General features: G+C 38.0%; 1 protein-coding gene across 3 annotated transcripts; it reads left to right on the top strand.

Annotated features, from left to right (window-relative positions):
* Positions 1-211: 211 nt before the first annotated feature.
* On the top strand, positions 212-11,420 carry zfat (zinc finger and AT hook domain containing). Of its 3 annotated transcripts, none has more exons than XM_084088884.1 (16): positions 212-387; positions 3,138-3,299; positions 3,808-4,071; positions 4,160-4,336; positions 4,417-4,564; positions 5,054-6,369; positions 6,457-6,689; positions 6,767-6,851; positions 6,929-7,078; positions 7,173-7,346; positions 8,070-8,158; positions 8,252-8,390; positions 8,494-8,618; positions 9,315-9,435; positions 9,519-9,667; positions 10,761-11,420. In XM_084088884.1, exons 1-16 carry the CDS (start codon positions 378-380, stop codon positions 10,989-10,991), a joined length of 3,573 nt encoding a protein of 1,190 aa, XP_083945010.1. In that variant the 5' UTR covers positions 212-377; the 3' UTR covers positions 10,992-11,420. The 3 variants fall into 3 exon arrangements, with proteins under 3 accessions (XP_083945010.1, XP_083945009.1, XP_083945011.1); XM_084088883.1 differs by lacking the exon at positions 212-387 and adding an exon at positions 1,995-2,175; XM_084088885.1 differs by lacking the exon at positions 212-387 and adding an exon at positions 2,454-2,569.
* The last annotated feature ends 106 nt before the right edge of the window (positions 11,421-11,526 follow it).

Raw genomic sequence — 11,526 nt, 5'->3', positions numbered from 1 at the left:
AAAAAGTTGGTATGTCAATGTCTTATTATTCCACGATGTTTTCGTGGCATTAAACCATTAATCTTTAATCACAATTACAGGAGATTCCTTGTCATCCACGGTTTTTTTTTCCCTCCATCATCACCAACTTCCATGGACGCACACGGCCGCACGTAGAAGGCGGGATCCTGTTACCATGACAATTACGTCAATATTAGTGTCGGGTAACTAAAGGTCAAACTAAAGACAAGCCAGAGACGGAAGGAAACAGCCTCGGAATGGCGGAGACTAAAGGTTTTTTGCAGCAAAAGCCGGAGGAAATCACAGTAATAAACTGTGGTTTAATCGCGTTATCGCTTGAACGGCGGGGCTTTGTCTAAATTGAACAGGATACCCATATGTTACGAGGTACTGCTGCGGCGGGAAGGACAGTCCATGCTAGTTTTGTCTGTAAATTGGAGCAAAGCTGTAGAGCATAGCTACCGTTAGTTAGCCATGCTGTGTTGTTCCTTTTCGAAGCAGAATGACTTTTGCTAACTATCAGTGCTGTATTAGACACAAGCAAAACGCCGTGCTGGCTCTTTAGATCGCTTTTGCGAGGGTAAAATGCAGTGCAGCTACGGCTTGTCTGCTTGCTTCCTCTTCACTCAACTTGGTAGCAACACAGGCTTACTTGGTGCAAGTTCTTCTTATTATTGTAACTCTTTTTGCACGGTATATTGTAGCCGAGACTGGCTTAAAAATCACCGATTTTCTTATTCCCAAACAGAGAAACAAGGTTGAACCAATGTCAGTCTACAAATACGAGTGTTTTTAATTGTGTACTCGGCTCGTATATGGCTGTTATTTATGGTGATGCTTATGTAGAGACTGTACTTCCAGTTGTTGTTTTTTCCGATAATAACTTATTTTAAATGTGGAAAAATGACCTATATCGACTCGAAGATGTTTGTGATTTGTTTTCATCAAATGTCTGTGATTAGACCGTGACACTGTTCAGATCTGCAAGGTCTTCATCCTCATCGCGGTCCCTTTGTCATTGACGTGAAGGAGAGAGGACCTTTAACTTTCACCTCGGCTTTTGCTGTATTTTCATTTCTCATGAGGACTCTAGAGGGCAGCAAAATCACCACATGCAGTTTTTTTTTATTGCAGAATACATTTCCATTGATTTCGTAGATTGGTGTAATTTGCAGTCGAATTAATTATATTTATTTGCATCTTTATTTTATATGCTTTTAACTGGTTGTTCGTGCCTGTAAACATCCCCGACTGGAAGCTGTGCGTATTCGTAAAACAAGCTTTCAGTTGGATGTTTGCTGCCATCGTCCAGTTCTTTCGTCTTGTTCTGGAATCAGTGATATGTGTGTGTGTCATCAAACAATACTGCGTCCTAAATGTTACAACTGAAATGTACAACAATGAAAAAATTAACATACCATGTTTTTTTTTAATGATGTGTCATCTGGATCTATTGATGTTTTGTGTTGTAATATATTCCAGTATAGTCGTTGTAAACATCCTACACTCAGCTGTATTCTGTAAACGAGGCTGGGAGGAGGGTGTTTGCTGTGACTGACTGGAGCAACTCTGTGGTCGTGTTATTTACTGAATTGTGAAACATGAATGCTGAGAGGCTGTGATAAAAGTAAACATACTTATCTTTGATCCCTCTGTTGTACTTTATTATGAATATAGTTTTACCCAAATAAACGCATTCAATTCTCTTTCATGTTTATTATTATAGCTGTTGCTGTTAATTAATTATTAGTGATTTAATTAATTCTCAGGTTGAGGTGTCGAGTTGCTATCACTGATCTGTGGTTGCTATACACAATCGTATTCAGTGGTCTTTACTGTGTTGGCACCTCATTGTCATTGTTTATCATCATCAAGGTTTAACTCTTATCTTCAAAAATGTCTGAATTACTGATTACAAGAACACAGAAGTGATCAAATGAACTCCAGGCAGCAGGTGGCGCGCGCTTCTTCATGGATACTTTTTTTGTGTGCTTGAAGACGAAGATCCATCCGCCATATTTGTTATCGCAGATTCGACAGAAACCTCTGCAGAAGTAATTTAAGTATAATGAATACATTTAAATTGCACTCTGGTAATAAAAACCAAGGTCAAAATCATTTTCGCGTGATTTTTACCTTTTACTGATTTAAAAAGAATGGACCCAGTACAAGCAGGTAAGCAAAAATATCATTATTAGGCTAACTGCGTTCCGAGGAAACGGCTCCTTTCGATGATTCGATAAGGAAACAAATAAATTAGGTAAAACTAGTGACTTAACCCAGCAAAAACTTTTGCCAAACGATGCTTTATACGGAAATTAAGATTTAAGTCTGCTGTTTTGCCGTTCGTTGTTGAAATAACACCATTTTCAGCTCACTGCACTTAAACATCATCTTTTTTAAATGAAAACTGGTACTACCAGTGTCTAAGAGAAAAACACGAAACTGGTCTCGTGTTTACAAAAATCAGATGCCAGGGAATGTTATTATTGGTTCCCTTTTGGAAAAATTCAACTCTACACACTTATTTGCTATTGAAAATAAGTCTTCATATGCAGTTTATTAACGGGTAACGTTACATCAAATGTATTGTTAACGTTACATGACATTTATTGCAACTTGTGAAAGATAACTATTGCAGATATTTGAACAACAGTAATGAACTGATACTAAACTGCAAATACCAATCAACAATTATAAATATCAGTGTTAATGAATAAATTACTGATTTGAAAGAGTATAAAAATCAACTTATTTAAGCGCTCTTATTTTGAAAGGTCTCCCTGATGTTAGTGCATTATTACCCCAGTCAATTCCGTGAGGAAAGGTTGTTTACAGTGGAAACAATAAATAATTGGGAGGGGAAATATTATTAGATATTGCCTATTAATTATTAGAGCCTTCTGTAATTTCCATAAACTGCTTAGTACTTTTGCAAGTATACATTATAAATCTTAGTGCTGTGGAAATTAAAAGCTAACCAAATTTTCTTTGTGCGAGAGACGTATTTCTGAAACTGTTTTAACAACAACAACAACAAAGCTACAAAAAAATATAACTAAAACGATAATTTCATGCATCCAAGATTCTTTAATAAACAGACTGAAGAATTCAACCAGCTGTGTTTGTATTCACAGATGGTTCATCCGTCTTCATGTGCAAAATATGCAACTTGTTCTCTCCCAGTAAACCACTGCTTCTGTCTCATGTTATTGAGACTCACTCCAATGAAGGAGGTGATCCTGATACTTTCATTATAGCACTCAAGCCATTAACAACTCAGGAGCCACAGAGTTCAGGTAAGCAGCTTTGAATACAAAAATCACAGGTGCCGGGAACCTGCGCTGGGCATTATTAGAACCAAACACTGAAAATTAGGCCATTAGAGAAAGGCCATTGTAACTGTAAATTGGTTCAAGCTTGAAATTGCAATTTAGGCTGATTTAAGATTAAAGTTTATTTCATAATGGCCTGGTTTCACAGACAGGACTTAGATTAAGCCAGGATTAGAACTTAGTTAAATTAGGACATTTAAGTAGCTTTTATAAACGTGCCTTAGAAAAAAAACATCACTGGTGTGCATCTTGAGACAAAACGATGGCACTGACATATTTTAAGATAATGTCAGTGCAAGTTGCTTTCAGTTAAAACAGCTCAAACATGCACTTTAGTCTGGGACTAGCTTAAACCTTGTCTGTGAAACCGGGGAAATTTGTTTACAACTGTAGTGTCTTATGTAATAATGTGAAAAGAAAGTTGTTATTATTAAAGCATTGGAAAATAAGAATGTATTTTTTTATCTCGCAGATGTTGTTGTGAAAAGAAAGCGTGGTAGACCAAAAGGCTCCACTAAGAAAGCCCAACCAGAAAATGTCCAGGAAAAAGCATCCAGTCAGCAGGAGAAAGAGCCCACTGACGTTCCACCAGTGGCAGTGGCTGAAGAGCAGAGTGAGGATGGAAGTGATCTGAAGTGCAAGAAATGCAATCGCATGTTCAGCAACAGGCGTCAAATTTCCAAACACATTTGTCTCGTAGGACTGAAAGAGGCTGCTGATGAAGAAGAGTATAATGGTACAAATTTATGTTAAACATCTTAGAACTCTTTGTATTGAAATACTCTGAAAAGCCACAAGTTTCACCTGTCAACTTTATTGACTAGGTCATAATTCCGATGCAAACAGAATCAGTGATGGAGAGGAAGACAAAGAGAGGACACCAAAGAAAACTCGAGCGATGCGGACAGATAAGGTGTCCAGTGCAAAGGACTCTGAAGCGCAAAGCGGCAACAAAAACCCTATTATTAGTGTGGTCCTTACTAGTCACGAGGCCATGCCTGGTGAGATATGCATGTGATGTCAAGTGGTCTAACAGTTGAGGGAAAGATTTAAACTAACTGTAAGTTTGGATTTATTGCAGGCGCCTCTAAGATAGTTCCTATTGAAGCAGCTCCAGCTGAACCGTCCACCCAGGCCGATGAAGCTGCAGGTTCCCAGGATACCAGGAGGGGATACCAGGAATATGCTATTCAGCAAGCTGCTTATGAAGCGCCCCTCAAATCAAACAGGTTTATTTTTTCAAATTTAAAATGTTGACTTTAGATTCACTAATCTAGCAAAATTGTTTAAGCACCAAAGGACAGAATACTAATATAGTAATTATACTGTTATTGCGTTACTTTGGAAGCAGCCAAACAGTCTCACCATCATGTGACTTCATTTGAAAACTTGGAAATATCAGGGAATTTTAAAATGATGATTTACAGGCCTAGGGAAGTCATGGAAATGAATCAAATCCATAAAAGTCATGGAAATTTCTATAGTAAATATAGATTTTTCTATTTATTTAATAGCTTGAAATGAGTATTTATTTATGTATTTATTTATTTATTTATTTGATCTACCTCTATAAAATGATATTTTTAAAATCCCTAACCAGTAATCATAACCAACTGAAGAAGTTATGGAAACTTCCTGTAGAAAAGTTGCTGCAGTTGTATTGATCTTGTGGAATTATTTGGTACATTATTATTAACAAATCACATCTGTCGGCACAGGTTAGGACAGACGCAGCTGAAAATCTTCACCTGTGAATACTGCAATAAAGTCTTCAAGTTCAAACATTCACTGCAGGCCCACTTAAGAATCCACACCAATGAGAAACCATTCAAGTGCACGCAGTGTGACTACGCCAGCGCCATAAAGGCCAATCTTAGCGTTCATATGCGGAAACACACCGGGGAGAAATTCAACTGTGACTTGTGCTCGTTTAATTGCCTCAGTAAAGGCCACCTGAAAGTACACGTGGAGCGAGTGCACAAGAAGATCAAGCAGCACTGCCGCTTCTGCAAGAAGAAATACTCGGATGTGAAGAACCTTCTTAAACACATCCGCGAGACTCACGACATGAATGACAAGAAAGTGCAGGACTCCTACGAAGAGTACAGCCTCCAGACCAGGGAGGGCAAGAGACAGCTTCTGTACAACTGTCAAATATGCGACCGCAAGTTCAAAAACGAGCTTGAGCGTGACCGTCACATGATGGTCCATGGCACCAAGAGACCCTTCGGCTGCGAGTTATGCGATCACGGCTCGACCAAGTTCCAAGCCTTGCAAGCCCACATCCGAAAGCATCCCTTCATATACGTGTGTGCCATTTGCCAGGAAAAATTTGTCAGCTCTGTGCGACTGCGGTCACATCTCCGAGAGTTCCACCCGGAATCGGATGAGCCCTCGGCTTTTGCAGACTCCATCAACTCAAGCTTTTGCTTGCTCAAACCCGGTGATGACATTCAGAAGGACATGTTGAATCAGGATGAGCTTAAGATCACAGAAGAGCTGTCGCAGCTCAACGCCCAAGAGCTATTAACCACAGAAATTAGTTGCATGGCTCAAGAGGACCTTCAAACTCAATGCTCTGATAATATAGTGGTCGAGTCAGATCTTCTCGTACAAAACTCACAAGACGGAAATCCCATTGCAAATAGTATAAATGAGACGGACACATCTGCTGTAGAACAAACACAAGAAATGGCCTGTGAAGATGTTATAAATACACAAAGACTTCAAGATGATCCACTCAAAATGGAGCGCAGTGTGACCGAAGAGCAGAATCCTCAAGAAACCGCACCTTTGACACCTGAAAAAGCACAAATGCACTCCGAGCAGCTAACATCAAAGGATACATTTCCTCAAACCGAGGAAGAGGCGATTGTTCAACAAACTAACACTGATGAGGACTTGCTCAGTTCAGAGCAAGAAGAAATATCTGCTTTCAAGCAGATTATAGAGCAGATGCAAAAACGACAGCTTAACATGGAAGTGTTTGAACGGATACGGAAAGTGTACGGAGACCTTGAATGTGAATACTGCGGTATGAAGATCTAATCTCATGCTCTTTTTTTAAATAACATCTCTAACCCTAGACTTTTTATAACTCTCTGTAATGTTTCCTCAACAGGTAAGCTTTTCTGGTATCAAGTGCACTACAATACACATGTGCGAACGCACACAAGAGAGCACCTCCATTACTGTTCTCAGTGCAGTTATTCCTCCATCACTAAAAACTGCCTGAAGCGACATGTCATCCAGAGACATTCTGACATCCTGCTGAAGTGTCCCTCTGAAGGATGCCAATATTGTACACCTGACAAATACAAGCTTCAGGCTCATCTCAAAACCCATTCGGACATAGTGAGTGCTGGTAATCTGTTCATTTTTGTGATATTGGCGAAATGGTTTCTTTATCAAATCTTATATCTCATCTTTAGGTCAAAAGAAGTTTTATATGTCCAGTATGTCAAGAGTCTGTTCCTGAGGACAAAGTTAGAGCTCATATCAAAAGCAACCATCCAGGTAAGCACAAATCAAACCCTCTGAAATGTCACACAATATCTCTGAATTACAGTAACGGATGTGCTGTGACTATATAGATGTGTCGTTGAACTACATCTCGGAAGCGTTGGGAATACGTGTGCATGTGAAAGGAGTGATAGGGAAACGAGCTTCCAAATGCCCATACTGTGACTGTTTCTTCACAAGAAATGGGGCAGATCTTCAGCAGCACATATGGGCTCATGAAGGTGGGTTTTATGTCTTTTTCTTAATGTATTGTTGAACTTCTGTGCTTAAATGAACTGCTTTAATGTACTGATTGTGTTTTGATTGTGTCTCTAGGATTGAAACCGTACAAATGTTCACAATGTGATTATGCCTCAAGAAGTAAAAGCAACCTCAAAGCTCACATGAACAGACACAGTACTGAGAAAACGCATCTTTGTGACCTCTGTGGAAAAAAGTTCAAGTCTAAATGCACTCTGAAAAGTCATAAGCTCATGCACACAGCAGACGGTGAGACTCGTACTTTCTGTTTAAGACTTGTGTATCTAGTTAAAGTCAACAAAACCTCCATAATCTGATGAATTTCCGAGTGACCTTGGACAGGGTTATTAAACTTGGGTCTGGGGACTGCAAGGGGATGCTAGAGGGGCCATGAAAAATGTACAAAATGTATTGTGACAGTGACAAACAAAAACCAAATATGCTTATAATTTTGTGTCAAATATACACTATTGTTTAAAAGTTTGGGGTCAGTAAGATATTTTTGAAGGAAGTCTCTTATGCTTACCAAGGCTGCATGCATTTGACCAAAAATACAGTAAAACAGTAATATTATGAATTATTATTACAATTTAAAATAACTCTTTTATATTTGAATATATTTTAAATGTAATTTATTCCTGTGATGGCAAAGCTGAATTTTTCAGCAGCCAGTCTGTCTTCAGTTTCAAATGATCCTCCAGAAATCATTCTAATATGATAATTAGTTCTCAATAAACATTTTATATTGTTATACAGCTTAATATTTTTTGTGGAAACAAAAGATTTTTTGAAGAATAGAAAGTTAAAAAGAATAGCATTTCAAATGGAAATCTTTTGTTACATTATTAATACTAAGTAAACATTTGCATGCATCAATGAATTGTGCAGAATGAGAGCAGGAAACTTGCATTAAACGTCAGCTGTTTTATTTTTTTCTGTAATAATGCATGTTCATTTTTGAATATTTTGTAGGAAAACAGTTCAGATGCACTGAGTGTGACTTCACTGCTGCACTGAAACCGCATCTCCTTCGTCACATGGAGCAACATGCCTCTTTCAAAGTAACACCACAAAAGGCTTCTTTCTATTTCTGTTCTATGTTGTCATGTGTCCTACTAAACCATCACCAAACCACAATTTTTTGCCTTTCACAGCCTTTCCGTTGTGCACACTGCCACTACTCGTGCAACATTTCAGGCTCACTGAAAAGACACTATAACAAGAAACATCCCAACGCACAGTACATCAATGCTGGAACGGGGGCGTCCACTTCTGAAACTGTCACAGAGCAAGGCAAGTCCTTCCTCATCAGAAACTACCTTAACTATCTAAGATATACAATATTGCCTCAAACTGCTTCAGTAATTAAAAAGTGTGTGTGTGTGTATGTTATCAGGTGGAGTCAAATGTCCTGTGTGTAATTACGTTTATGGCACTAAATGGGAAATGAACAGACACCTGAAGAGCAAACATGGCCTCAAAGTGGTGGAGGCTGACAGTCTGGGTCTGAATCAGTGGGAGGTGAGTCTCCATTACAATTACATGACAATTTAGTAAAGTGAAGTCATATTTATTAATAAAATGCATAAACAAAAATAGAAGTCCCACAGTAATAACATTTAGTAATAACATAGGTTTAAGTTAGGCCTTTATTTACAATCTAAACAATAATCGACACACATACATAGAGCACACCACATATGGTAAACATGAAGCTCTAACGTGTGTGTGATGCACAAGAACCAATGAGATTTGTCCTAGTGCGTAACGCACACACGATCTTCCTTGTTAGCCTTATGTGATGCATCTTTATATGTGAATAAAAGCCTAAATTAAATCTGTTCATCATATAAAACACATATAAGTAATATCTCTTCAGAAGACTTGGATTTAATTCATGGAGGGACAGATATCTCTCAGGTTTCATTAAAAATATATATTAATTTGTGTTTCGAAGATTATGGGTGTGGAACTACATGTGGGTGAGTAAATGATGACAGAATAATAATTAATAACATATTTAAAAGTTTAGCAAAAAAAAAGGCAAATTATTGGAGCCGAGACACTTAAATTCTTTTCACTCTGACATTCATAATACAGTTTCTTACTGATAAACTGGTGAATGGTTGTTAAATTGCCTTAATTCATGACATATCCCTAGCATTCGAATGAAATGCCACTGGACTTGATTCTGATGTTATCGGTGTGTTCATTCAGGTGGTGGAGTCAGTAGAGGAGCCGGCCATGCAGTACCTTCATATAGCCGAGACCGAGGATCCTCAAGGAACTGAGACTGCTGTATCCGCCCTGCAGGACCTGCGCTTTAATACACAAAATGGTCAGAAACAGTTGCTTCATTTCTGGAACAGTGGTTTCATTTCTTTAATGTTCATTTCTAAACTTCTAAACTTTTGTGTTCAGGTGTTGTGTCTGCGGCAGCGGGAGACAGACTAGACTCGGCATCTGTCAACATCCTCCAGCAGATCATTGAACTGGGCTCAGAGAATCACGATGGCACTGTGGCTTCGGTGGTTGCCATGGCACCCGGTACAGTTACTGTTGTAGAGCAGGTATGTTTAATATGCACATTCACTTTTATGGACACAGTAATGCCCCTACCTTATAACAATATAATATACGTGTGTTATGCGATATGTATACTGTATGAATTTAAAAAATAGGCAACTGATCAAAAGTTTGGGGTCACTTCAATTGTTTTTTTAACACTTTTAAAATACTTTATAGGACTCGTTAAGTTTTTATGACAGTGAAGTCATTTATTGTTACAAAAGATTTACATTTCAAATAAATGTTGTTCTTTTGAACATTCTATTAATCAAACAACCCTGAAAAAATGGATCAGTTTCCAGAAAAATATTAAGCAGCACAATATTGTGAATATTGATAATAATAAATGTTTCTTGAGGACCAAATCAGCATATGAGAATGATTTCTGAAGGATCATGTGACACTGAAGACGAGAGTAATAATGCTGAAAATTCAGCTTTACCATCACAGGAATAAATTACACTTTAAAATATATTCAAATAGAAAAAATAGAGAAATAATATTTAATAATACTAATGTACAGCATTTTTTTTTATCAAATAAATGCAGCCTTGGTGAGCATAAGAGACTTCTTTCAAAATCTTTCGAAAAATCTTACCGGCCTCAAACTTTTCAATGTTAGTGTGCATGTTTTTTTGTTTTTTTCCTGAGGTTTACTTTTTTTTCTTTTTTGTTTTTTTTTAAAGATCAACCTAAACTGTCATTTTTTAGTTTTCTCTTTGACCTTTAGAATTAAACAGTCTAATATTTGCTCCAATAATTTTTTTTGCTGAAATGCGCCACATAAACCTTTAAAGTCAGACTGAAATGTTCAGGGGCCTTGTAAAAAATAAACTTCAGCTGCTCGTTTCTAACATTGCATTTAATTAATCATCCAGTACCATTGACGTGTGAAGGTGGACAGTCATGTTAAATTGACATCAGGCATTTTTGCGGTTTCATTTTCAATAAATGCTCTTTTTGGACTTTGATTTCAGAAAGTTATGGCGTGTTTTCACTCTCTAGTAGCTATTCTCAGTCTCAATGAGAGGAAAAAAGGACTCTTCATGAAAGCAGCTCATTTAATAATAACAATGTTTTGTCCCATCATCCTAGATGGAGGAGGAGGAGCCACAGACCAATCATGCCATGATGATCCAGGATGCACTTCAGCAGGCCACAGTGGGCCTGGCAGAAGAGCACCATCTAGTGGTGTCCTCAGATGACATGGAGGGCATTAAAACTGTTACAGTGTACACTCAGGGTGAAGACGCATCCCAGTTCATAGTCTACGTTCAGGAAGCAGTGCAGGAGGCTGTGCAAACTGAGGAGACCACCACAGTATAGAGAATATAAAGACCATGCATAAAGGGTTTTAAAACTACTAGCTGTTTATTCCCTTTTGTTGTAGTTACTCCAGTCTTGAACAGACTATTGCAGTCATACCTGTAGTTTATAGGGACCCATCTTGCACAATTGTAAATAATCTGAAATGAACAGTAGCAATGAATACAGTGATGACACCTGTAGTCATAGTAGTGTGCTTTCCTGACTGGGAGTAAAAAGGTCTTTAGTCTTTGTAAAGATCATGACACCTATTCACAGTAGATAAACCTTGTCACATGTGAAGCAGAAGCTATTTTAGAAATCATTTCCCTCCCATACTGCTATATCCTGCAAGAGTTACTGTGTGACTCTGACCTTCTACACATTTTTTATATAAGACTCCCATACAGTGTATGGCTATCACAATAGTAAACGTGCTATTTAATGCGTGGTGTTGAGTGTATTATTGACACACTTCATTGCATCATTTCATAACTGTGATTTAAAAAAACTCACTTTAAAGCTGTGTACCAATACAGCATCACTTACACTACCG

This window comes from Abramis brama, assembly GCF_963993115.1.
Source record: "Abramis brama genome assembly, chromosome: 17".
NCBI classification, from domain to species: Eukaryota; Metazoa; Chordata; class Actinopteri; order Cypriniformes; family Leuciscidae; genus Abramis; species Abramis brama.
This window is presented reverse-complemented; position numbering and strand designations above follow the sequence as displayed.